This window comes from Gekko japonicus, unplaced genomic scaffold (assembly GCF_001447785.1).
Source record: "Gekko japonicus isolate JY-2015 unplaced genomic scaffold, Gekko_japonicus_V1.1 scaffold243, whole genome shotgun sequence".
Lineage (NCBI taxonomy): Eukaryota > Metazoa > Chordata > Lepidosauria > Squamata > Gekkonidae > Gekko > Gekko japonicus.
In genome coordinates this window covers 1,111,735-1,139,211 of record NW_015168053.1, presented here as the reverse complement: position 1 = coordinate 1,139,211, position 27,477 = coordinate 1,111,735, and the positions used below count along the sequence as shown (strand labels likewise).

At 48.2% G+C, this 27,477-nt stretch overlaps 1 protein-coding gene across 1 annotated transcript in view; it reads left to right on the top strand.

Annotated features, from left to right (window-relative positions):
* CACNG8 (calcium channel, voltage-dependent, gamma subunit 8) overlaps nucleotides 1-25,999 on the top strand; it is a 34,149-nt gene extending 8,150 nt beyond the window's left edge. Inside the window, exons 2-5 of the mRNA XM_015414393.1 lie at nucleotides 8,128-8,447; nucleotides 13,711-13,794; nucleotides 24,000-24,140; nucleotides 25,356-25,999. Coding sequence (XP_015269879.1) covers nucleotides 8,128-8,447; nucleotides 13,711-13,794; nucleotides 24,000-24,140; nucleotides 25,356-25,999 — 1,189 coding nt within the window. The remainder of the gene's footprint in view (nucleotides 1-8,127; nucleotides 8,448-13,710; nucleotides 13,795-23,999; nucleotides 24,141-25,355) is intronic.
* Nucleotides 26,000-27,477: the final 1,478 nt, after the last annotated feature.

Below are 27,477 nucleotides of genomic sequence, written 5' to 3'. Positions count from 1 at the left end.
GAAGGGAAGTCTGGAATGGTGTAGATGCAAAGTAAAAAATTAATTAAATCTGCATATTAAAGCACAAACTGATAAAAACTGCATCCACTCACAACAGATGCAAAACTAAATTAGACTGTATTTTGGGGGGAAACTTCTTCCGTGTGTCCATCATTCATGGTGAAACAGCAAATTCCTCACTTTACAAATTTGATCCCAAGGTCACTGAAGATGGCAGAGACCTGAAGTCTTGATTCATCCCTATCCCCCCCCCCCAATTGGTATTTCCACAAGGAATTATTCGCTAGGCCTCCAGGCTCCAAACTGGGGCGGGGGGGGGGAATAAGGCAGGTATCAACATTTTAAATGGTATCCATGGATACCATTAGGATAGATTGCTTCCCACCCATCAAGGGCAATCTAGCAAAAGAACAGAAACTGCTGGGCTGGGGGCTGCAAGCTACTACGCTGTGGTAGATACATTCTCTGGCTGCAGTTTGGAGCAGAAAAGTGGAATAAGCCAGCAGGACAGATCTTTGCAAGCTAGGACTCCTGGGTTCTCTGTGAAGGCAGTGGGAGTTTTTGGTTTGTTAGCACAGATGAGGTCAGAACTTTTAAGAAGGACAAAGCCCAGAGAATTTAAAAAAAAAAAAAAAAGGATGCAGGACTCTTCAGCTTTCGGTATCCTTCAGCTGCACCTCTTCAATGGGTTCAGAAGTTATCTTTCCTACTATCAATCTGTAGTGCAATTGATTTGTAATGAATATTAGAGCTTACCTGCCAAACCTCCTTGCTTCTCTTACACCATTAATGCTGCCCAGCCTTATCCGGGAACTGGGTTTTGCAAGCTTCTGCAAGTTAAAGTCTGAAAAACAGAGTATTTGGCGACCTTTAGTTTTGGGAAAGCAGAGGAACAAAGTTTCTGCAAGTAACAGGGGACTCTAGGGGAGTAGAATCTCGGGGTTAGATCCAGCCACCTTTCTTATTAAAGTTTGCTCAGTCTTCCTCTTTATTACAGACCCCATCACATATGGCTTTTGTTTATGCAGCACCCAGGTTCCCCAGTATAGCCTTTTTAACAGCCACAGGAGACACCCTCTTCTTTTTCTGATACTGGATAAACAGGCCGGATCCAACCCTAGGACACTGCTAAAGTGTGTCAAAAATACTCCACCCAAAGTTGCTGTGTGAATGGGAGCTATCATGCAAGAGAAAAATATTCAGCAAAAACACACCCCTTGATGTTGGTTTCACAAGTGATGCTTAAACTTGTATTTGCATCTATAATTCAAATGAAAAACTACATTGGCTAAAAGTGTGTGGTCTATAAGAAAATGGCTGCCTTCACTTTTCTGCTTTCCATTAGCGACACTCACGAATGATGTCGGTTTCCAGATGCAAAGGTGTTCTTAACTGCCACTAGTAAAAATGCATCAGTGGGAGGAGGAGGAGATTGGATTTATACCCCACCCTTCACAACCCTAAGGTGTCTCAGAGCGGCTTACAAACTCCTTTCCCTTCCCCTCCCCACAACAGACACCTTGTGAGGTGGGTGGGGCTGAGAGAGCTCTTGACAGAAACTGCTATTTTTCAAGAACAGCTCTTATCAGAGCTACGGCTTGCCCAAGGTCATCCAGCCAGGTGCAATTGGAGGAGTGGGGAATCAAACCCGATTCTCCCAGATTAGAGTCCGCGCACTTAACCACGACACCAAACTGGCTCTCAGTGGTGGGGCGAGGGCTGCCAGCTCCAGGTTGGGAAATTCCTGGGGATAGCAGGGTTTGGGGGAAGAGAGGGAATCTCAGCAGCAGGGCTGCCAATTCTGGATGGGAAAATTCCTGCAGATTTCAGGGTGAAACCTGGGGAGGGACCACAACGGAGTATAATGCCACACGGTCCACCCACCAAAGCAGCCATTTTCTCCAGGGAAACTGAGCTCTCTAGTCTGGAGGCTGGCAGCCTTACTCAGCGAGGAAGTGACGCCACAGAGTCCACCGGGCAAAGCAACCACTTTCTCCAGGGAAATGGATCTCTGTAGCCAGGAGATCAGTTGTAACTCCAGGAGATCTTCAGCTCATTCCCCCCCCCCAAAGTTAGCAATGGTAGGTAGGGATGCCAGCCTCCAGGCAGGACCTGGGGATACCCTGGAATTATAGCTCATCTCCAGACTACACTCATCAATTCCTCTGAAGAAAATGAACGCTTTGGAGGGTGGATATGGCACTGTACCCCACTGAGGTCCCTGCCCTCCCCAGGCTCCATCCCCAAATCTCCAGGAGTTTCTCAACCTGGAGCTGGCAACCCTGCCCCCCCCCCCACTGGTGGCCAGAGCGGATGTGGCAAGCCTAGGTTAAAGACAGGAAACCAGGAACATGGATCGCTGGGTTCTTTCCTCAGCTACGCCTTTTCCATTCTGACCTCCAGGAACTCTTCTTCCTATTTTGCCACTTCTCCTTTCAAAAAAAATACTGAGAACCAGGGCTTTTTTAATAGAAAAAGCCCAGCAGGAACTCATTAGCATAATTGGCCACACCCAACAGCAGAAACGTATTAGCATAGTAGGCCACACCCCTGACAGCACAGCTCATTAGCATTTTAGATCACACCCCCATGGCTTCCCTTGGCTTGCCCGGGCAAGTTGGCCCTTGGACAGGCTGGGGAAGGCACAGGGAGGCATTTAAATGCCTCCCTGATTCAGCCCCCCCCCCGGCCTCGGAGTCACCAGGGGGGTTGCTCTCCAGGCCTTCCCTCTGTAGCCACCACGCACGCAGAGGTTTTGGCGGTAGTGGGCGTGGCCAACTCTGAAGCCAGCCGGAACTCCGTTCCTGTGTGTTCCTGCCCAAAAATAGCCCTGCTGAGAACCACCTTATTGAGAAAGCACAATGGAACCAATTTGTTACTGTTAGGCCCCTGCCACACGCAGGGGAAAAGGCGCTAGAAGGCGCGGCTTTTAAAAGCCGCGCCAATGTTGACACGGCGCGGCGGGATCTCACGGATCCCCCGGCCGCGCCGCCATTTCTCCCCGGCGCGATCAAACGCCAGGGAGAAAACACAGCCCTAACCGGGGGCCGGGCGAACTGCGCATGTCGGAGCATGCGCAGTTCGGCTCCGGGCCGGGGTTGAGCCGGCGCAAGGGAGCGCCGGCGATCAGACGCCCGGGAAGAAGCGCCGCGTCCACTTGAACCACCGAGGTAGGTGGTTCATTTTGCGGCGGTTCTTCCCGGGTTTGGGCCAGTTCGGGTGCGGAAGCAGAACGCTTCCCAGATGTGGTGGTGTGATCGCGCTGCTTTGATCCGCCCCCAAACTGGCCCGCAACTGGCCCAAATCGCCGCGTGTGAACGGGACCTTAGATTGCTTTATTTTTGTTCCTCTCAGGGTGTGTATTGTATCTGTCCCTCTTAGTAACTTTCCTATGGTAAGTTCAGATCTAGTAATGAAAAATGCAGTAAAATGTACACATTCTATAAACAGAAAAGGTGTGGACCATCCAAAGTAGAAACCCACTTCCTAACTCTAGGATGGCTTCGGCCTAGTCTATATTTGACAATCCAAAAGAGGCAGTTGGGCTCTTCTCCTCACACCTTCTTGTCTCCATGGAGAATGTAAAGTAGAAGAAACCAGAGCATAAAAATTCACATTCATCAATATGTGATATTACTGGCAGTGATTAAAAAACCCTCGAAAAACTGAAGCACCTTGCTTCATATCATATGCTGTATTTCAAGCAATCTGCATTCCTCTCCTCTGTAAATTCTGAGATAGGGTTTACCCTTAAACCTGAGTTATTTACAGTTCAGTCCTGTGCAGAATTACTTGAATTTAAGCCCACTGAAATCAATGAATTTAGACTGTAGTTACTCTTTGTGGGACTCCACTATTAGTACCTCAAATCTAGAAATAAATATTCCAATTAATGTGCAAAGTCACTAAGGACTTCTGTACCTTTCAAGATGGAGAGAGATGACTGCTTTCTAGTCCCTGATTGGCTTGGAAATTTTCCATAGATTTACACCCATGTCTACAATTCCCAGAATACCTAATAGGAGCAAAAGGAAGTATAAATGCTCCCTCTAAGCTGTGGAGTTTTGTGAGCAAAAATTCTACTTTGTGAGCTACTGGCATTAAAGTTGTGAGGGAGCAATTTGGCTACTGCATAATTTAGTTTGCTTTGGAGCCATCCATCCTGAGCGAAGACAAAAATCTGTGAGCTGGAGGCTAAAAACCTGTGAGCTAGCTCACACTAACTCAGCTTAGAGGGAACACTGGCAACAACGCGTACAATTTAACCACTAAGGTCATATCTCCACTAGAAGCTTGCATCAGTTTTTATGAGTTTAATGGTCATGGTGTTTCCCCAGAGAATCCTGGGAACTGTAGTTTGGTATTATTCAGAGTTTTCTGTTACAGTCTCTAGTCCCAGCTCACAGAACTACAAATCTCAGAATTCTTTAGAAAGCGAGAATTCAGTGTTAAGATCTGTGGGGTTTATGTGTCCTGAATGTCCTGAGATAAAGAATGGAGACATAGACTTCTATGGAGACCACACACCCTGCCCTACAAACCCACGTTCAAATTCATCCAGACTTGCTATAGTTAGTGGATAGGACATTCAGGCACATGCTCAGATGCACTCTTGTGTCCACTCAGCCTGCATGCACAGAAATAAATACATAGTTCCAATTAATGTATGGTATATCTCAGTTTCCAAGGCATAACTGCTGAATCATTGCAGAACTGTCTAGATGACCTGAATGTGTAATATAAACCTAGCCGGAAAACAGAATTATGTTCTAGTGCAGTAGACACTGACCTACATACAAAGGATGGAGTGTGTTCCATGATGAGAGGAAAGCAATTCTGTACACGCTCAGAGGCAGTCTTTCAGTCGTATTTCTCATGTTTCATAGCTAAGGCCTGGCACTGAGCCATTGCTCAAATTGCGCCTCAGGTATCCTTGTAAAATAGGTATGGTGGTGGAAAGTGACAACAAGTCACTGTCAATTTACAGCAACCTCAGGACAAGAGGCAAGAGATGAACCAGGGGTCATTTCGTAGAAAAAGAGCTAGGGGAACTCATTAGCATAACTCATTAGCATATGCCACACCCCCTGACATCACCGGAAGTGTATCATAAGACCACACCCCCTGACATCACCGGAAGTGTGTCATAAGGCCACACACCCCTCCCCCAACGGTCCCGGCCACTGGTGCCAGCCTTGCAGCTCCACTGCCGAGCCCCATGAGGGGCCCGGTGGTGGACCTGCAAGGCCGGCGGGAGTGCAAGGAAGCCCCGCAAAGGCCCTCACTGGCCCCAGGCAGGCAGGGATGGGGAGAGGCAGGGAGGAAGCAACTTACCCTCCCTCTTCTCCTGCCTCCTTCTGACTGAATGAGGGTCGGAAGCGGGGCAGCCGGAAGCAGGGGGCGGGGCTTCGTCATGTGCCCCGCCCCCATACCTCACCCGGGGGAACTGCGATCCCCCGCGATACCCCCGAAATGACCTCTGGATCCATGGGGTGACCCCCATTGCTTCTCATGCTACTGGTGACCAGGAGCAAGCCAAACCCCTATGGCATCATTGGTGTCCTCTTCATTATGCTGCTGGTGGAGTACCATTCTTGCATGCGAGGCTTAAAATAGGGCTCAATATTAAAATGGGGTTATTGCCGTGGTCGTAATCTGACCCCAGGCTCACCCCCCTGCACTGAAATTCTCATTCATTTCATTTAGAATGTCCTACAGAAAGGAAAACAAAGTCAATGTCCTTATCAGCAGTTTGCTCAGATGCTGCCCTGATTCTCATACATTTCAGACTGCAGGTGGGGGTATCCCAGGCTGGGCGCTTCTCCGTATCAAATAATTTTCTGCCCATAGAAAGTCAGAGGGAAGAATTCTAGCCTAGTCTACCCCCTGATAGGCTAGTTATTTAAATGAAAGGTGGGTGGTTTTTTGTTGCTGTTTGTTTTTTAACTAGGAGAGGTTTAGGGTTGGCAGCTCTGGATTGGGAAATTCCTGGAGATTTGTGGGTGGAGCCTAGGGAGGATGGGAGCCAAGGAGGGCAGGGACCTGGAATATAATATACAGCATAATATAATGACGTACAGGCCACACATGCGCACACACACACACAGAGCAGCCATTTTCTGCAGGGGAACTGATTTCTGTAATCTGGAGATCAGTAGTCGTTCTGTGGGATCTCCAGGCCCCACCTGGAGGTTGACCACCCTAGGGGGACAGGTTATAGCTCCAATTCCTACACCCCCTATGTCCCCCCAGTAAGGTAAAGGTTCCCTTGCTCGAAAGCCAGTCGAATCTGACTCTAGGGTTGCGGTGCTCATCTCCGTTTCAAAGCCGAAGAGCCCGCGCTGTCCGAAGACGTTTCCGTGGTCATGTGGCCGGCATGACTAAACACCAAGGCGCATGGAACGCTGTTACCTTCCCACCGAAGTGGTACCTATTTATCTCCTTGCAATTTCTTGCTTTCGAACTGCTAGGTTGGCAGGAGCTGGAACTAGAGACGGGAGCTCACTCCGTCATGCGGCACCCAGGTCTCGAACTGCTGAACTACTGACTTCCACAGCCTGCAGTTCAGCGTCTTAACCACTTGAGCCACCGCAGCTCCGTCCCCCTAAGTAGCTGCTGTTAACTGACAAAAAGCCAAAAAAAAAAAATCATGCGTTTTGGGTTTTTTTTTTAGTTTAGCCCTAATTTCCTATCCCCCCTCCAAACACACATATTTGTTACATCTCGAGGCTCCCCCCCACGATTGTTCTAGAGCTGAAGCCTTTTTAGTCTGTTGCAGCAAAATAAAGGAGAAGTCTGGCAGCACCTTGAAGACTAACAATGTTTATTCCATTAGAAACTTTTGAGGTTGAGCTCTGACTCACAAAGGCTGGAATAAATGCTGTCAGTCTTCAAGGTGCCCCTGGAGTTTTATTTAACTGGTAATGGATCCACCAAGCCCAGAATCTTCAGGCAGCATGTTCATTTTTCAACCGGGGGGGGGGGGTGTTAAAAAATTCTGTGCTTAACTAAGGATATTATATAATGGGATAAAGACTCTTTTCATGTGTGTTTCACGCTCAAGTTCTCTTTTCCTCTCTTTTATTTCTTTGTCCAGAAATCATATAGTCACGGGGCTAGTCAGCTCTATATCAAGCTGAGTCAGGGAAATTGAGGGATCCCCAGCAGTCTGGCCCCGTGAACCAATGAGTGCCTAAAACTAAACAGCCGGAACACAAGATCCCCTCAAACTCAGAAGAATCCCAAAGGGCAAGGAGAACAGGAAAGCAAGAAAACCAAGTGGAGCTGAAGCAAAGAAACTGATCCTAGGTGTTCTGGAAAACTTTTTTGAAGCATCAGTACAGATTTAAAAACAACAAAGACTTTTAGGAGAACCAATGGTTTATCAAGAAAAGATATTTGAATGTGCTACTTCAAACTCTCCATAGGAGCTCTGAAGATTTATCAGTGGTCATCTAGGGTCTTTCCTCCCCCACCCCCCGGAAATCCCTGATAGCTCTCTAGGCATTTATCAATATCTCTCCAGAAATGAAGACTTCCAGAAAATCTTCAGTAAGTGTTTAGTAGTAGCTCTCCAGAGTTCTACCAGTAGATGCTAGTTTGAAGCAGCCTCTGGCATTTCTCACTAGTTCTTCAGGATCCATTTGCCAGGGATCCAGAACCTCTCCAGAGTCTCTTCTATTTCTGACACACCACACTCTAATAACGCTGCATCTTCCAACAGTCCCTCCAGAACACCTTGCCTATACTTACGTGAAATTACTTCATAAATCAACCACACTCTAGAAGGTTCCTACATTGTCTCTAGAAACTTAACTTGAAGTTCATTTAGAATTGTTCCTTCGAAATATCTGAAAAGCGGGCTTCCAAAGGAACCTAATATTCTAGAAGCAATCCAGAAAACCCTGTCAACGTTCTTCGCAGGATCCCCCCCCTCCCAAGAACTTTGCAGCAACGGTTAAGACCTTCTTCCTAGGCTCTCCACTATCCAGACTCCACCTACACACTGAACTAGGAACAGAAGACTCGTTTTCTCCCTCACAACATCTTGTGTGTTCCAGATTCTGCCCACCAGAAGAGGAAGCTAGTCACGAAAGTCAGGGCACTCCTCGTCTGATTCCTTCAAAGCATCTTCGCCACTGGCCCTCGCGGCTTACATCTGTCACTGCTGGCTTCGTTTATTACCGCCAAGCTGGAGTCGCTTAAGCGCTGGAATGAGGAAAGGATTGTCTGGTGTGAAAAGGGCGTCCAGATACTCCTCACCACCGTGGGGGCCTTTGCCGCCTTCGGCCTCATGATCATTGCCATCGGCACAGATTACTGGCTTTACGCCCGTGCTTTCATCTGCAATACCACCAACATCACTTCTGAGGAGACTCCCCAGAAGGACAAGAAGGATCCTGGGGGGCTCACCCATTCAGGCCTCTGGAGGATATGCTGTTTAGAAGGTGAGAAACCCGTTCCAAAGAACTCCCATCAAATTTGAGGTTCAATTCTGGGATAAAGTCCTGTCAGAGACGGCCATGAACATGAACATCCTCCAAAGCAAAGTAAGTTTAAGGACATCTGGGCCCTCAACAAGAATACCATAAGGTTTCAAAGTGGACCAAATAACAGCAGTTGTCAGTCAGGTGAAGAGTCCTTACTAGAGGAGTCATCCGGGGGGGGGGGGGAGGATGGAGGCGGAGGACAAGAATTATATGTCAAATGAGACATAAATCCTGGTTCATCCATGCAAGGGGAATAAAGCAGTAGAATATAGGCCGCAGAATAGATTAAGGGTCCCCAACCTTTTCAAACCTATTGGTACCATCCGATTTCTGACACAACATGGTGGGCGCAGCCACAGAATGGCTGCAGCAGGAGGCAGAGGCAGCGGCAAAATGGCTACCACAGCTTGCCTTCGGTCACACAGTGAAGATTGTTGGTTTTGCAAAGCCAGCTGTGGCGGCGGCGGCGGCGGTTGCCAAAGCAACATTTTAAAAAATCTGCAAGGCCAGTCAAATCTCCCGTGGACGATTAGAAAAGCCCCACCCTGGGCCCACCCACTTTCTCAAAGCACTTGGCAGGTGCCAGGAAAGATGTCGGTGGGCAGCGTGGCACCCACAGGGAATACACCGTGCCACTTCAGACTGAAGGTGCGAGGGTTCACTGAGAATCATATTTTGGGATGCTCCTCTACAGGAAAAACTCCCTGTAAACACAAAATCAGCAATGCAAGCTAAGAGAGAGGGTTAAATCTTTCTACCTACTTTGCTATATTTGATTTGCATGGAGGGTTTTTTAAAAGAAATAATGTAAAGGCATACTCAGAGCTGGAATCTACCATCTGCAGCTTGATGTGGTGCAGCGCTTTTACCCCCCCCCCCCCGGCTCTGCCACCTCATTCTCTTGCATGCATGAACCAGGAAAGTAATGACTTAAGCCCTGAACATGGGAGCTCTTCCAGACTCACCAAGATTCCATCGCTGAACTGTGGCCTACTTGACTGTGGGCAGCTAGGTGGTGAGAGGAAGGTTGGAAAGGAAACAGTGGGAGCAGCAAACTATAATTGTGACAAGTGGAAAATTGGCAAGGACCTTTGGGAAGAAGGAAACCCCGTCCTCCTTAATGGACCTGCTTTCTCCACTCTTGCTTTGATTTCTCCCATCTTGGGTCAAACTGGCTAATTTCTCTCATACTTTTGCCCAGTTGTCAATTTCTCCCTGTTCCTGCCCCCCCCCCCTCTCAACCATGTGCCCAATTATACAGTTTCTCTCCCCTCTTTGGCCATGCACCCAGTCGTCTCTGCCCCCAGTCAATCACCTACCTGCCCCCCTTTTGAAACTTTTCACTTTTTACTGTTTACTTTGGGCGGGTTAAAGCCCTCTTTTTTCTTTTGCTTTTTCTGTTTTTCTGCCACCACAGGGATTAATCCAGGTTTGCAGAAGCATGGGCCCTAGCCAGGTTACCTCCCTTATGGATGCTCTGATCTGTGCAAGAAGGCCGCCATGGCTATCTAAGGTTACCAACCTCCAGGTGGTAGCTGGAGATCTCCTGCTATTACAATTGATCTCCAGGCGAAAGAGATCAGGTCACCTGGAGAAAAATGGCCACTTTGGAAGGCGTAAAGTAAAGTAAAGGTAAAGGTTCCCTTGCTCGAAAGCCAGTCGAGTCTGACTCTAGGGTTGCGGTGCTCATCTCCGTTTCCAAGCCGAAGAGCCAGTGCTGTCCGAAGACGTTTCCGTGGTCATGTGGCCAGCATGACTAAACACCAAGGCACACGGAATGCTGTTACCTTCCCACCGAAGTGGTACCTATTTATCTACTTGCAATTTCTTGCTTTCGAACTGCTAGGTTGGCAGGAGCTGGAACTAGAGACAGGAGCTCACTCCGTCATGCGGCAACTCGGGTCTCAAACTGCTGAACTACTGACCTTCCACAGCCTGCAGTTCAGCGTCTTAACCACTTGAGCCACCGCAACTCTATCGCATAATATCCTATTGAAGTCTCTTCCCTTCCCAAACCCCACCCACCTCAAACTCCACCCCCAAAACCTCTAGTTATTTCCCAAGCCGGAGCTGGCAACCCTATTGCTGTCAGACAGATTATGTATTGTAAAAACTCTTAGCATTCTATCCTACTCTCTGTTGACACCCACTTGTGTGCCACAAAGAAACAAAATCTAGAGAATGGGTCCTTGCAGACAGGGGCAGGCTTGATTCTTAATCACTGGGATCACCTAGGACACACACAAAGTCGATTTAACACCCCCACATCTATAGCCTCCTTGAGCTTTACATTGTCCTATACAAGTGAATGGGGAGGGAAGGAAGGCAAAACCCGCCCCTCCAGACGGCGAATAGTCTGTTAGAGGTCCCGGGAGGAGTTCCAGCAGTCTTTGCCATCCCTCTGCACTCACCCTCTGCCCAAAATAAGGGCAAACTAGTTCTCAATGAAGAACCAGTGCGGTGTAGAGGTTACGAGAGTCACACGAGGATCTGGGAGACCCCAGGTTCAAATCCCCACTCTGCCATGGAAGACAGCTGCATGACCTTGGCCCAGTCGCGCACTCTCCGCCGAACCTACCTCACAGGGTTGTTGAGAGGATAAAATGGAAGAGAAGAGAAGGATGTAAGCCACTTTGGGTCCCCTTTGCAGAGAAAGGGGGGGATATAAATGAAGTTAAATAACATAAGCATCTGTAACTAGTTTGAAGCCATCTCCTGCTCCAGATTTCCTCAGGGCCAAAGCATATGGGTCCCTGTACTATGAAGGCGCCTGGGATATTCTCCCTGACAAATAGCTCTGGGAAAGTTAAAACCTTCTCCCCCTGCATTCATAGCCCCAGTTGGAAAAGGGTCCCACCTCCAGCTGTTTTCGCTTTTGAGAATAACTGATTAATTCTGTTTAGTTGTTTAAAACATTTTCCATGTTGCTTTTCCACCCAAGGCGGCAAACATCAAAACATCAGAACATCTCAACATTTTAAAAACCATTTAAAATAAAGTACATCCATAATAAGAAATAAAAACATACAAAGGCACAACCCCACATAACATCCCAACCAAAGAGGTGGGCCAGTAAGAGGAGGGGGTACACCAAACCAAACAAAAAATTCTTCACCCACTGGCAGAAGACAACAATAGAAGGAGACAGCCGGATGTTCTTGGGCACCTCAGGTTGTCATCCATCTAGCATCAGATGGAGAAGTTACCTGAAGTGTGGCCTCCAAAGATGACTGGAAAGGATGGGTGGGTTCATATGATAGAAGGCAGTCCTGAAGGTTTGCTGTGCCCAAGCCATACAAATCTTTACCAACACCCTGAGTTAGGCTCAGAAGCAAACTCGGAGCCAGTACAGGTGGCACAAGGGTGAAGTGGTATGGTCCCTACAACCCACTCAAGTCAGCATTCCAGCTGCAGCATTCTGTACCAACTGAAGCTTCTGGACAGTCTTCAAGGGCAGCCCTACACACAGCGTGCTGCAGTAATCTAATCTAGATGTTACTACTATGTGGTCCACAGTGGCAAGATCTTTCCTGCCCAGGAAAGGCCACAGTTGGCTCAGCAGCCAAAGCTGGTGAAAGGCACCCCTGGCCGCCACTGAGAGCCAGTTTGGTGTAGTGGTTAAGTGTGCGGACTCTAATCTGAGAGAACCAGGTTTGATTCCCCACATCTCCACTTGTAGCTGCTGGATGACCTTGGGCAAGCCAGAGTTCTGTCAGAGCTGTCCTTGAAAGAGCAGTTCTCTCAGAGCTCTCTCAGCCCCACCTACCTCACAGCGTGTCTGTTGTGGGGAGGGGAAGGGAAAGGAGTTTGTAAGCCGCTCTGAGACTCTGAGTGAAGGGCAGGCGTATAAATCCAGTCTCTTCTCTTCTTCTTCACCGCCAGCTGTGGCGGCAGCACCCCTAAGCTATGAATTTGCTCCGGATGACCTCTCCTAATGGCTTCACGAAGTTAATTGAAAAGCATGGGGGACAGGACCAGACCTTGCAGGACCAGAGCAGCAGTTCCCCCAGCACCACACTCTGAAACCTACTTTCAAAGTAGGCCTGAAACTGCTGCAGACTCTGGTGCCTCCCAGTCCCAACCCCGAAAGGCTGCCCAAAAGGATACCATGATCGATGGTATCAAAATCCACCCAAAGGTCCAGGAGAATCAACAGGGTCTCACTCCCGCCCTCCATCTCCCAGCACAGATCATCCACCTGGGCAACCAAGGCCATTTCAGACCCATAGTCAAGGAGGTTTAACCAGGCCTCAAACCAGACTGGAGCGGATCCAAACAGTCCATTTAATTACAGATCCCCTCCATGACACATACTCTGCCTCTCACTCTAGCCATACAGCAGTAGACAGGCTGTCATATTGCTCGTGTAAAACAGAAGCAGAGTTGCCCGGTCCTCACCCGGCAACAGCACTTCTGCCTTTAAACGTTTCGGTCCCAAGCAAAGCTGTGATTCTTCCCCTATTACTCCAGCCCATCGCCCGCAGAGGGCCCAGTTATCCTCCTGCTGGGCACAGTAGATGGAGAGGAGAACAGGCAAGTCTATCGGTGGAGGGCTGGAACAGGTGGCAACCTGGCATCCGTTTTTTGGCGTCCTTTGTACTGTTCCGACATAAGGAGTTGAAATCTGCAGCCTTCAACAGCACGGGCCTTACACAGGTCTTAGAAGGAGCCAGTTGCGACTCACGTTACTGGTGGCCTATCAAAACGCACAGTGTTGGTACCCACCCTCCCACCACTAGAAAACCCTCAAAGAGCTTTCCGGGCAGGGTTGCCAACCTCCAGGTGGGACCTGGAGACCTCCCAGAATTACAACCGATCTCCAGATGACAAAGATCAATTCTTCTGGAGAAAATGGCTGCTTTGGAGGGTGAACTCTATAGCATCATACACAGCTGGGGTCCCTCCCCTCCCCAGGCTCCACCCCCAAATCTCCAGGAATTTCCCAAGTAGCCCTGGAGTTGGCAACTTTATTCCCATGGCTCTGCCGCAACAAGACCATAGATGGCTTATTGGGATAACGTCTCATAGTGGAGCCAAGATGGTCCCTGGTTTGAGGCCCAGGTGCCATTTCAAACTGACCGTTGTAAGGATTGGAGCTTTGACAGGAAAATCCAGCATGGGGGTCAAGGACCTGAGTGCTGCATTCAAATGCCAACACAGCCCGGGTCTGTGCTCAGAGAAACTACTTTGGATGCTAGTCATTTCTGTCTCTCCGTTTCAGGGCAGAGGCGAGGGGTGTGTGTGAAAATCAACCATTTTCCAGAGGATACTGACTACGATCACGACAGTGCGGAATACCTCCTACGTACGTATAAATAGGGGGCTTATTCATTCCTCTTCCTTGGCCTCTCTCCACGGTTCTCTGTAACCAGGGGAAACAGAGTGTGAATGCCGCTGAATCTCCATGTCAGAGGTTGCCGGGGCTGTGATAACTGAACCCGTGGCGAGGGTTTGTTTGGTGGTGGGCAGCCGCTATTACAGAGCACAAGAGATGAATCAGCACCCAGCACTAGTAGTCTCCCGGAGGGCCGCTATTACATTCCGACAGGGATGCAGCTCTGTGTCGGTGTGGGGGGGGTTCCCTGGCATGTGTCGTATTGCGGATGATGCGCACTTGGGCCTTGGAGCTGAGGGGGATTACCTGCAAGTGGAAACGATGCAGCCGCAGCCCTGGAGGCATGGCTGGGTCAGACATTCTTAGGATTCCCAATTTTGTGGCATGGCTTTGTGGTTTGGTTGTTTTTACATTTATTTCATCCCCCACAAGGGACATCAAGAGCAGGTCCAGAGTACTAATTACTCCTCAAAGGAAGGTTTCGGCCAAGTGTGGGTTTGGGTTGAACATTTTTGTCTTGGTTTTGCAAAACAAAACAAAACAAAAATCTCGATGTCTATTTTATTCCCTGCCCTGAACATCTTTTAGACTCCTGAAGTGTGTCAGCAAGAAGCACTGACTATGGCTCTTGATACACGCCCGTTTCCCTCGCTTTCACTGTGCATCACTGTCGGGGGTTTTCTCCCTTCTGCATCCCCCCACGCATTCCAATGGCATTTTGTATTGATCCCCACCCCCTTCAGCACTGAGCCCGCTTTCAGTCTGCTGTTTCCCCAGCTTTTCTCAGACTGCTTTTGTGATGATTCCCCCCCTTGATTTGCTTCCAAGCCAAAGGTAATTTAAAAGCATACACATTCCCTCGGACTTTTCCTTCCCCCCACCCCGAGGCCAGTTGGTCTCTCCTGATTGGTCAGTTTTGTGCTGGACATGTCTTTTGAAATACGAGATTAGGAAAGATTAGGAAAGCCTTTGTCTGACTTGTTTACAGGAATAGCCAATTAGCTCAGTTGGTTAAAACACAGCACTATTAACTGCAAGGCTGTTGGTTTGATTTCCCATTCGGGCAAGTGCATTTTTGAAAAAATATCCATTGTTTTTTAAAAATTGACTCTAACCACAAACATTTCAAATGCGAGGATGATGCTGTGGAACCTGCTCTGGGGTGGCAGCAGCCTGTTTTTTAAAAAATTCTGGTCCATCTCAACATCTGGTTCCCCCCCTTTGCCTGTCATCTCATTTCCATATAACGCTGGGGGGGGAGCTGTAAAGTGTTGATGTCTCCACCTCCCCCCCCTCGTGAACCTCCTCCACCAAGCTGCCACACAGCAGCCTCCCTGCTGCCTGTCTGGCCGAGTAGTTGGCGTCTCTTCTTGCGGGCACACATCTTTTAAAACTTTTAACTGAACACACACACACCACCTCTTGCCAAACTTTTAAAGTATTCCCTGCCAATGATTTTTTTATTCAACCATCCCAGATTAGCATTAAACTCATAACACTAGACTAAACTCTCCTTTAAAAAGACCCCAACATTGTACAGATGGAAAAAACTAACCAATGGTGGAGCTTGTACACTGATAAAGGGGGGGGGGACCACTAATGGAGACCTCACAGTAAATTCAGCTCGAAGAATCTCCTATTTGAAAAGACATGCCCAGTGTGAAACTGACCAATCAGGAGCAAACAGCCCCACAACACTATCTGGGTTTTCTCATTGGTATGTAGAATATATACTCCTCAATTCCCAATAGAAAACCAGAGAAAGAAAAGGTGCAGAGTGCAGGCACAGCACTTGAAGTAAACCCCAACCGACTCAACCTCAGTGAAAATCAGGTGTGCGTGCATAAAGAGCCTATATTTGCAGATATAGGGGAATATACATGGCCAGGAGGAGACAGAAGAGAGGAGGTCTGTGTGTTTACAGATACAAACAGAAGTTCTAGGAAGGTAGTTTAGGACAGGCATAGAAGACAGTTCTACTCAGGACTTAGACGGGACTGTTAAATGCAGTCCTAGTGTACGGAAGCAGTAGCTTTCCAATTACTGGATGTTGAGAGGAGAAGCATGAGAGAGCTGGCTGATTAGAGGCTGATTCTGCACCCATCTGTTTCCTCACAGTTTTTCCACAGCCACATCAGGACTTTAATCTCCCTCTATACTGCATGCCGTTATCTTTCTTTGTTCATCAGGTTTTACGGTACCTTCTGCATAGATTTATGGCTGTTCAGGGGTGACTTTGCAGTCAGTATCGTGTTGCCCTGGGGTATCTAAATGTGGTTTTGAGCAGCACCTTTTCCTTCCGCTGCTTCTGATTTGAAGGGAACAATAAGCAGACAACTTGACACGGCCTCACTGATCTCTGTCAGTTCCCCTGCCCCTATTTCCCTCTCTATATTTATCACCTCGCCATGAATTACTTGGCTCAGTCGGGTGCGATCCACCATCCAAAGCATCTCCTACACAGCTAATGACTGCTGAGGCAAGTACTGACACAGGAAAATCTGCATGCCGATGCAGGAGCGAGCATTAAAAACAAAATAGATGGCAAGCTGACACAGGACTTAATGGGTAGCCAATGCAGAAACCAGGACCTGAGGCAATGCAATGAAAACAGATATTCTGAAGCAAGGGGGAACCAGGTCGAATGCTGAGAAAATGTGGAGTGAATGACAGATGCAGAATGGACCAGAGACTTCCTAGGGACATCATACTGGCCACTGTTGGAGACAGAGGGCTGGACCATTCATTGAAAGTTTTGTTTTTTATCTTCAGTGCCACAAAATAGGCCTCAAAACACCTTCTAAACATACAAAGGAGTTAGGGTTACTAAGCCTCTAGTGACAGCAGGGCGCCCTCGCCCCAAGACTCATTGCCTGCCAGCAGTGCAAATGCCATTGGGAGAGAAATTAAAGAGAAAAATAAGGCCTCATCTACTTAGAGGAAGTTCTTACCATAGAGTTTCTGAAGATTCCTAGAGCTACCCTTTGTCACTTCTGAGTAGCTCTATGACACTCTAGGAACTTTATGGTAAGAATTTCCCCCAAGTAGACAAGGCCCTTTTTTAATATAAATGTTTTTCTCCCAGGATGCTCCCCCCAACCCTCCCACCAGTTGCCAGCAACTGCCTGTCAACCTTTAAAGAAGTAGATGGATCTTTCTGTTCCAGCATAAGCAGTTCTTCTTACAAACGCATTTCTGTGAATGAAGGCAGATGGCACACCATGGCATATGGGTTGAGGGGATCTGTTCAGCATACGTTGTCAAGTGGCACAAGCCTATGTATGCTGACTTGCAAATCAGCAATTTCCACCAGGGCCTTAAGGACATGGAGACTAGGGACAGGGGATTCAACTAAGGAGCTTGGCAAGTTGCCACTGGAAGAAAGCATACCTGTTCTAGCTAAGCATCATGTCCATTCTTCTAAAGGTGAGACAGGCATCCACGTGTTTGTGGAGCCACAGTGGGTATCAGCAGCACTGACTGACACTCAGTTCCTATCAGACATATGAGCTACTGAGATGATTAATGGGCTGGAGCGCCTTTCCACTGAGGAAAGGCTGAAGAGTGCCATGATTGAGGTTTATAAGATTATGCATGGGAAAGAGCAGGCAGAGAAAGAGGTACTTTTCTCCCTTTCTCACAGTACAAGAACTCGTGGGCACTCCATGAAATTGCTGAACGGTCGGATTAGAACGGATAAAAGGAAGTACTTCTTCACCCAAAGAGTGATTAACACTTGGAATTCACTGCCACAGGAAGTAGTGGCGGCTACAAGCATGGACGGCTTCAAAAGGGAATTAGATAAGCATATGGAGCAGAGGTCCATCAGTGGCTATTAGCCACAAGGTATAGATAGGGACTCTGGGGCAAGTGATGCTCTGTCATCTTGGTGCTTGGGGGGGGGGCTCAACAGTGGGAGGGCTTCTAATGTCCTGGCCCCACTGGTGGACCTCCTGATGGCACCTGGTATTTCTGGCCACTGTGTGATACAGAGTGTTGGACTGGATGGGCCTTTGGCCTGATCCAACATTGGCATCTCTTATGTTCTTATGTTCTTAAGAGTCTGGGACTTCTCAGTTTATCAAAGAGACTACTAAGGAGGTACGAGGATATGATAGGCACTTATAAAAAGGGTAGAAAAAATGGACAGAGAAAATTTTTCTTGTTGATGGACAGTACATTCTGGACGAACAAAAGGAAATACTTCTTTACACAATGAGTGATTAAAACGTGGAATTCACTGCCAAAGGATGTAGTGATGGCCACAGGCATGGACTGCTTTAAAGGCGGTTAGACAGATTCATGGAGGACGGGTCTAGCGGTGGCTACTAACCATAGTGAATAAAGGGAATCTCCACATTCAGAGACCGTAAGCCTCTGAATACCAGTCCCAGGAGGTGACATCAGGGGAAGGCCTCAGCCTCTGTACCCTGTTGTTGGACCTACAGAAGAACTGGTTGAGGCCACTGTGTGAGACAGGCTGCTGGACTAGATGGACCCTCACTGGTCTGATCCAGCAGGGCTCTTCTGATGTTCTAAAGTTCTTACCTTATACCAGGTCAGACTCTTGGGTCCGTCAAGCTCAGTGCTGTCGACTCTGACTGGCAGCGGGCCCTCCAGGCTCTCAGGCAGTGAAAGGCCTTTCCCAGGCCCTGCTACCCCTTTGTTGTTGTTCAGTCGCACAGTCGAGTCCGACTCTTCACAACCCCATGGACCAGATCCCGCCAGGCCTTCCTGTCTTCTGCCGTCCTCTGAGGTTGGCTCAATTTCATGTTCGTTGCATCGATGACACTGTCTAACCATCTCATCCTTTGCCGTCCCCGTCTTCTTTGACCTTCAGTCTTTCCCAGCATCAGGGTCTTCTCCAGTGAGTGCTCCCTTCTCATTTGGTGGCCAAAGTATTTGAGCTTCAGCTTCAGTATCTGGCCTTCCAGGGAACAGTCAGGGTTGATTTCTTTTAGGATTGACTGATTGGATCTTCTTGCAGTCCAGCACCCGCTACCCCTAGATGCTATAAAAAAACCTGACAAGGACAGGCACTGTATGTGGAACCTTCGACATGCTAAGTGTGTGTTCTACCACGGATCGACAACAGCTCCTCCCCAAGTGAGTAAATAAGGTTGCACTGCACTCAGGGCACAGCAAGCCAATACTAAGCCAGGATGTGCACAAACCCAGCTTGTTCCTGTGCTTGGATGTGCACTTCACACCTCCCATTCCCCCTCTCACATGGAAAAGCCTGGTTAGAAACTAATGCCAGTTACCCATGATATGCAGATGCCAGCAGGGACTCAGCTCCAAGATGGCAACAAATAAACAGCTTAATCCAGCTGTTCCTGCTGTCTTAGTTTTTTAACTGTGGTTTAACGGACCAGGTTATCTTCTACACTGGCCTGTTTTGTGTTATTTAGACAAACTGGGCTACGTACACCAAACTGCTGGTCAGACTGCTTAGTTATTTTGGCAAAACATCGCAACAATATAACAATATAACAATAAATAAAAACAAAAAACGGACCAGGTTATCTTCTACACTGGCCTGTTTTGTGTTATTTAGACAAAATGGGCTACGTACACCAAACTGCTGGTCAGACTGCTTAGTTATTTTGGCAAAATATCGCAACAAACAAAGGCAAAGAGTTAACCAGAGTTGGTACCAGGGCTGAATTCAGGCCTAGAATCCCAATTTGTGGAGAGAAAACTAGCTCTATCTAACTCATGTGCAGGTGTGTCTGCGTGCACGTGGGCACATTCATATGTTAGTCAGTTTCTAACCTGGATTCTTTGTGCAATAAAAAGGGGAGGAGGGAGGAGCAAGGAGTGTGCAAGAGGATGGCAATAAGCTGGGTTCACCTGTATCCCAGTTTAAAGCTAGCTTGCTGTAACCTCTGAATGCACTTAGATGAGGGAACGGGTTAAACCCTCAACCACACCATGGCCTCAGTCCTCATTGGGTCGTTTGCAGTTGTTTGCCCACATTTTTTTTTAATGTCATCTATTCATGGATTTCCATTCGCCAGCCCTGCCATGCCATCTAGTTTTGCTCTTGCAGGTAACACATAACACTAATGTTGAGGCAGCTCCTCCTCCTCTCAGTTCCCAACTGCAGGGGTACATGCGTTCCATAGTGGCAATGTATACCCAACTAGCCAGACACAACCTATGTACAACGTCACATCTGGCTAGGCTCTCAGTGTAAAGCAGAGGTCATTTCGGGGGGGATCGCAGTTCCCCCGGGTGAGGTACGGGGGGCGGGGCACATGACGAAGCCCCGCCCCCTGCTTCCGGCCGCCCTGCTTCCAGCCCTCATTCAGCCAGGAGGAGGCAGGAGAAGAGGGAGGGTAAGTTGCTCCCCCCCCGCCTCTCCTCACCCCTGCCTGCCTGGGGCCTGGGTGGGTCTTCGCGGAGCTTCCTTGCACTCCCGCCGGCCTTGCAGGTCCACCGCCAGGCCCTTCATGGGGCTCGGCAGTGGAGCTGCAAGGCCGGCGGCGGCGACCGGGACCGTTGGGGGCGGGGTGTGTGGCCTTATGACACACTTCCGGTGATGTCAGTGGTGTGTGGCCTTATGACACACTTCCGGTGATGTCGGGGGTGTGGCATATGCTAATGAGTTATGTTGATGAGTTCCCCTAGCTCTTTTTCTACGAAACGACCCTTGGTGTAAAGCATGATGCTACACTAGTTCTCAAACTGTTTCAGGTCTCATTCTTCCTGCCCCCCACCCGAACCCTGGGAAATGAAGGTCCATGAGTAATATTAGGGCGTTTTAACAAATTTCACAGCTATTCCTTCCAAATGAACAAAGTTTGGAGTGTAGTTTGTCAGTTTGCTTCAGGCTGTGAAAAGGCTAACGTCTCTCTTGCAAGTTAACTTCACCTTCACTTTAAAAAAAATTCTGCAGTTCTTTTTAATCAGGTTGTTTAAGCATTTACATATGGAAACCCTTTTTGACAGCTGCTCTGATTTTTATTTTCTTTTTTACATCCTCAACTTTCCCTAAATCAGTTCTCTCAACCCTGGGCTGAGGGCTCGTTCTTTCATACATAAGAGAATACAAACAAAATGTCCCCGACGTTTTGTACAGGAGAAAAGCCATTGCACATTTGCCTTAAACATACACACACACACACACAGCTCCATCTTTGCCTTCCTCCTATCCAGTGTCAGTACAGCTGAGGCACCGTAGCTCAGTTTTTGGAGCTGAGATGAACCCTGGAGGCAAAAGAGTTCTCTTGGCTGTCTCTGTGAAAATCCATTTTGATTTGGCTGAGTTAGGAGTCCCCTGTGCATTGTTTCTGCTTTTTTAACTCTTGGGAAATCGGTTTTTTATCTCAGGGTTTTATACTGAGGTTTGAGCATTCCTTTCTTTCGTGGGAAGGAGGTTTTGTGGGAAGGAGGATTTACTAAAGATGCAAACGATGTATGACAATTCTTGGGGGGTGGGAAACAAGACAGAATGCCCGGGGCCTCTGGGGGGGGGGGGGGGGGGGGGGGGGGGGGGGATCAGTTCTTTCACATGTGTTGCACACCCTTCCACTGAGAAGCTGTGGGTTGTGTGCTTCCCTTCACCACAACCCTGTGAAGACGGTGAAGGCACCTGGCCTAAGGACTGCTAGTAAGTGTCACGGCTGAGCACAGATTTCAGTCCAGCCCTCCCTGTTCCTAGTCTGACATGCTAACTGGTATGTCACACTGGGACAAAGCATTCCATATAGCAAGGTTTCTGATAGGCCCAAGTAAATCAAACAAAAAAAGGTCTCCTCTCTTATAGGGTGGTCAAGGCAATATTGTATCTAGAACAGTATTTTTTAAACTTTCTGTTAGATTCACTGGTATGGTATAGCCAGGAATCTCTGTTACGTAGCAGAGTGCACAAGGCGTACACCTTCTTGGTACTGTGTGTGCTAGCAAAGATACAAAGTTACACGGAGCCTTTTGTCATTTTCAAACTAATAAGAGTCGTTTATTTAGGGAACTGCAATCTAGATAGTATATAGGATGAGAGCCAGGGCTGGATCTAATCGAACTAGCTAGGATGGATGCAGACGCAAAATGCATATCCTTCATCCATGATGTCAAAGATGGAGAGCGTTCTCCTTCCTGGTGTGCGTGAGATGTGTTAAGCCGGAAAGAAGAAGAAGAGAAGAGATTGGATTTATACCCCGCCCTTCACTACCCAAAGGTGTCTCAGAGTGGCTTACAAACTCCTTTTCCCTTCCCCTCCCCACAACAGACACCCTGTGAGGTAGGTGTGGCTGAGAGAGCGCTTGGCAGAAACTGCTCTTTTTCAAGAACAGCTCATCAGAACTATGACTTGCCCAAGGTCATCCAGCCAGGTGCAAGTGGAGGAGTGGGGAATCAAACCTGGTTCTCCCAGATTAGAGTCCACGCACTTAACCACTACACCAAACTGGCTCTCTACACCAAAGAAGGATGTCTCATCCCTAAGAATAGCATTCTGCTTCAAAGGGATAGTATCAGATAGCAGGAAGGAAAGGATGCTCTGTGATCTATCTAAATCTATGGTGCTGTCTCTGTTCTCTGAGGCAGGAGACAGCATACACTCCTCCACTTCCAACACTTCCCACCTTCTGGGAACCCAGACCTGACTGGTTAAAAAATCACATCACATAGTTCACAGAGGACATAGACCAAGGCTGTTTGGCTCCACCATCCACCCATCTGCACTGAGAGCCATGCCTGGAAAACAAGAACTTGTCTCATACTGAGTTAGACCTTTGGCCTATTATGGTCAGTACTGCCTGCCCTGACTGGCAGCAGCTTTCCAGGGTCACAGGTAGAAGTCTTTCACATCATCACTACTCGATCCCTTTGAGCGGGGATTGACCCTGGAAGCTTCTGTATGCAGTGCATGTGTTCTACCCCTGCAATATCTCAGGGGCTTCTGATCTTCCACTTCCCAGTGGAAGAGGAACGTGGAAGATTTGCTTAAGGAATATCTGACCCATGTTAAGTGTTCTGGGAAATGTGTTCTTGCTTGATGGATTGAGCCAATGTTCACCTCGTTGCATGGATGGGACACACATGAAGCTGCCTTATATAGAGCCACACCACTGGTCAATCAAGTACTGTCTGCTCTGACCGGCAACGGTTCTCCGTGGTCTCAGGCAGAGGACTGCAGGCTGTGGAAGGTCAGTAGTTCAGCAGTTCGAGACCCGGGTGCCGCATGACGGAGTGAGCTCCCGTCTCTAGTTCCAGCTCCTGCCAACCTAGCAGTTCGAAAGCAAGAAATTGCAAGTAGATAAATAGGTACCACTTCGGTGGGAAGGTAACAGCGTTCCGTGCGCCTTGGTGTTTAGTCATGCCGGCCACATGACCACGGAAACGTCTTCGGACAGCGCTGGCTCTTCGGCTTGGAAACGGAGATGAGCACCGCAACCCTAGAGTCGGATTCGACTGGCTTTCGAGCAAGGGAACCTTTACCTTTACTGCCCGATTGCTTGCTACTAAATGGAGATGCCAGGGATGGAACCCGAGACCTTTGGCATGCCAAACAAATGCTCTACCACTGAGCCACAACCCCCACCGGCACCTAGCCAGGGAAAACTGGATGTGACCAAGCTGTCTCTCAGGGAAGTTTGCCCACTGCTCTGGATGTTCTCCCTGAGAGCTCTCTGATAGGCTTTCAACAGAACCCCTGGCCTACTTGGAACACACCTGGAAAACCACTGGTCTAGAACCTGTAACTCTAGGATGTCCAAATGGGTCAACCAGTGAAGTGAAAAAGCTTTTAGATTTCCAATTATTGGGTTCTGTTCTTTACAAGACATTAAAGCAAGTTTAACTGCAGCCGCTGAGCTACAGAACCATACATTCAGCAAAATCACATGATGTATCTCATTCTCGTGGGCTGCACCACTTAGGGAAGGTACAAACTGAACTCTTTCCTGCATATAAAAAGCCCTCCTGAGCACACAAAAATAGTTCACTAGGAGCAAGGCTAGCCCAGAACCCTTCTCAATGACAAGCTACTTTTCTACATGCAGGGGATTTTTAAATAGGAGATGGGTGGGGTCTTATTCACATACGCCAGTTCCTGCCTGCAGTGTGAAGCGCCACCACTTAGGTGTAGCCGCATGATTCGTCTGATTCTGCTCTTGGGCATTCGAGTTCTCCTGCCTGATAACCTTCCCGCTACCGTCACTCCCCTGCAGGTATGGTACGAGCCTCGAGCATCTTCCCGATCCTAAGCGCCATCCTGCTTCTGCTGGGAGGCTTCTGTGTGGCTGCCAGTCGTGTCTACAAGTCCAAGCGCAACATTATCCTCGGGGCTGGTATCCTGTTCGTTGCTGCAGGTGAGTAATGGACACAGCAGAGCTCACAGACTCCCTCTCGGGCTCTGAGATGAGGATAGGTCAGTTGAAGGTTTTCTGGTCAGTTCACTGACAGAGAGAGAAAGATCTCTCTCTCCATCTGTCAATCCGTTTATCTGACCACCAGCGTTCCCTCTAAGCTGAGTTGGTTTTTTAGCATCCGGCTCACACATGTTTATCTTAGCTCAGGAAGGATGGCTCCAGAGCAAACTAATTTATGCAGCAGCCAAATCGCCCACTCGCAACTTTAATGCCAGTAGCTCACAAAATAGAATTTTTGCTCACGAGACTCCACAGCTTAGAGGAAGCATTGCTGACCACCCACCCATCTCTTTCTCCCCACCTTTAGAACTCTATGCATCCAGCTATGTTTCCATATCCATCCCTCTCTAGCTTCCTCACCATTCCATGTGTTGATCCTTCACTTCTGCCTGGCCTTCACCCATCTTCCTCTGCCCTTTCTTATATATCAGCCATCCCTCCACCCACCCGCCCACCCAATGAATTCCTCCACTCCCTCCATTTCCATCTCCCTCTTACATGCCTCCCTCCATATATTTTTGAACCTTGTTGTACCATTTTTTCTCTCCTTCAGTTCCAGGTTGTATCAAGTCTCATGGTTTTTGCATTTTTTCTAAATTTTGTGATTATGCCGGTTCACTGCATTGTTCTATACTGTTCAATCCTCCTTGAGTCTCAGCAAGAAAGTTGGGCTATAGTCCTGACCCGGATAGCCCAGGCAAGCTTGATCTTGTCAGATCTCAGAAGCTAAGCAGGTTCGACTCTGGCAACTACTTGGATGGGAGACCTTCGTGGAATACCAGCAGTGGGGAGGCGGGGGCAGGCTTTATTGAGGCACCTCTCTGAATATCCTTCAGGCCCCCAGTAGGGGTCAGTCACTAGAAGTTGCCATGACTTCCAGGTACACACACACGTGCACATAGACATATAAAAAACAAAAAAAGAAAGTTGAGCTATAAATTTAAAAAAATCAATAAAGTAAATAAAACCCTCCTCTAACAGCCACCCATACATCAGTCTGTCCTTCTGTCCAACAAACCATCTGCGAACTCTGAAATGCCCTTCTTCTCTCATTTCCTCCTTTCTTGAACACATCTCTGCACTCAGTCATCTCCTCCACCTGTTCCCTCCACCTGACATCTTTCATCTCACTGTCCTTTATTTCCACACCCTCAGGTCTCAGCAACATCATCGGTGTCATTGTCTACATCTCAGCCAATGCTGGGGACCCTGGAACAAAACGCGATGATGAGAAGAAGAGCCACTACTCCTACGGCTGGTCCTTTTACTTTGGTGGCCTTTCTTTCATTCTGGCTGAGATGATCGGGGTCCTCGCCGTCAACATATACATCGAGAAGAACCGGGAAGCCCACTGCAAGAGCCGCACAGAGCTGCTGAAGAACCCATCTTCCTCATCTTCGGCCATATTGCGCTTGCCCAGCTACCGTTTCCGATACCGCCGCCGGTCACGCTCCAGCTCCCGCTCCACCGAACCGTCACAGTCTCGAGAAACCTCGCCGGTTGGCCTGAAGGGTTTCCCCTCCACCGACATCTCCATGTACACACTATCAAGGGACCCCTCCAAAGCCAATGTCAGTTCGCTCTACGGCGGGGCCAGTGAAACGGCATCCACGGGTGCAACAGCGTCAGGCGCAACCGGTACCGGCGGTGGGTTCCTGCAGCTGCACAACACCTTCCCCAAGGATCCCGGTGTCACTGTCACAGTGACTGGGCCTAATGTGGCAGGGGCTACTGGCACCCTGGGTAAAGATGCCTCCTCCAACACCAACACGCTTAACAGGAAGACAACGCCAGTGTAAGGGTGGAGTTAAGAGAGGAGAGGGCACAGGAAGGAAACATGAAGGGAAGGCAGAGCTCAAAGTATGAAGGGAGAGTCGGAATGTTGTGAAGCGAGCAAGCAGTCTACCCATGCTGTCATCCATCTTTCTTTCTTTCTTTCTCTCTTTCTTTCTTTCTTTCTTTCTTTCTCTTCCACTATCTTGCTTTTTCCTCCTTTCTTTTCTTCTTCTACTCTCCTATTTTAGTTTTTCCTTTTCTTTCTTCTTCCACTCTCTTATCTTCCTTCTTCCTTTTCTCTTTTTTCCTTCTTCCTTTTCTCTTTCTTCTTCCACTGTTTTGTCTGCCTCCCTCCTACTATTTAACCCTCCGTCTGCCTATCTATTCCTCTACTTCTCCATCCATTCGTGATCTCGCATCACCTTTTTAAACCCACCAGTACACATCTCACATCTTGTGGGAAACAGGTGGAGGAGTGAAGTCCACCATGGGGGCTTTTCATGAAAGAAGTGGCAGGAATCAAATATTCCTACTAAACCGTTAGAAACAAAACAAAAACCACCATCCTTTTCCAAGAAGGCACTTCCAGAATAACCAGAATGGCTATTTGCTGCGCTGGGCTTTAGAATGAGGGGTGTCGTCGTATCTCTGTGGGGCTTGGGGGAGTTCTTGCCTACTTGGTTAAGATCTATAGTGGACAGCCATGATCCCAGGATCCTGTGAGAGGGGAACAGGCCCTAAGGGGCTGAAAGTAGCGTGTACAAATGGAAGCCCAGACTCCTCCGTTCATAAGCCTCTTACAAGATGGCTTCCACAGCATACTGTGCCAAATCTGGGGCTGCAGTGTAGATCAAGAGGGTGTTTTGTTCCTCCGCCAGTGTAAGGGAACCCTCTCTTCTCCTTCGCTGCAGCTTAATTAAGGGCTGACAAAAAGTTTGTGCCAAAATACAGTGCGGAAAAATAAAAAAGGGGGGGTTTTTTGGGACAAATCTAAAAGGGCCGACTGCCACCTGCTGGTGATCAGAGGTATTTCTAATCCATTAGGCTTTGCCGCATCTCCCAAGTACATCTTTGACGGAAGTCTGTCTGGCTTTCGGCCCATTTCCAGACACTGAGCCATAGCTGTTCCTGAGATAAAGCTGCCTCTGGGGAGGAGGGGTCCCTGGCGTTTAAACAGGCATCCCTCGCTCCTTTTTTGAAATGACGTTCACCATCACTGACTCCGTTTTCTTAGTCTCACTCATCCATATCTATATGGAATATTTTTTTTCCTCTTCTTTTCCATTTCTGAAAGAAGAAATTTAAAAACCAAACAAGAAGCAACCGATGGATTACACCTCTGCTCATCCTCAACCTTACACCCTCAACCAGTTTGGTAGGGAGAATTTTTACATGTATTATAAATATATAAATATAAACACACATACATAGACAGGAGATTAGGCAAAAATGATTGTGACGTTTCTTAGGACTTGATTCATTTAGTTTCTGTCAGAAATGG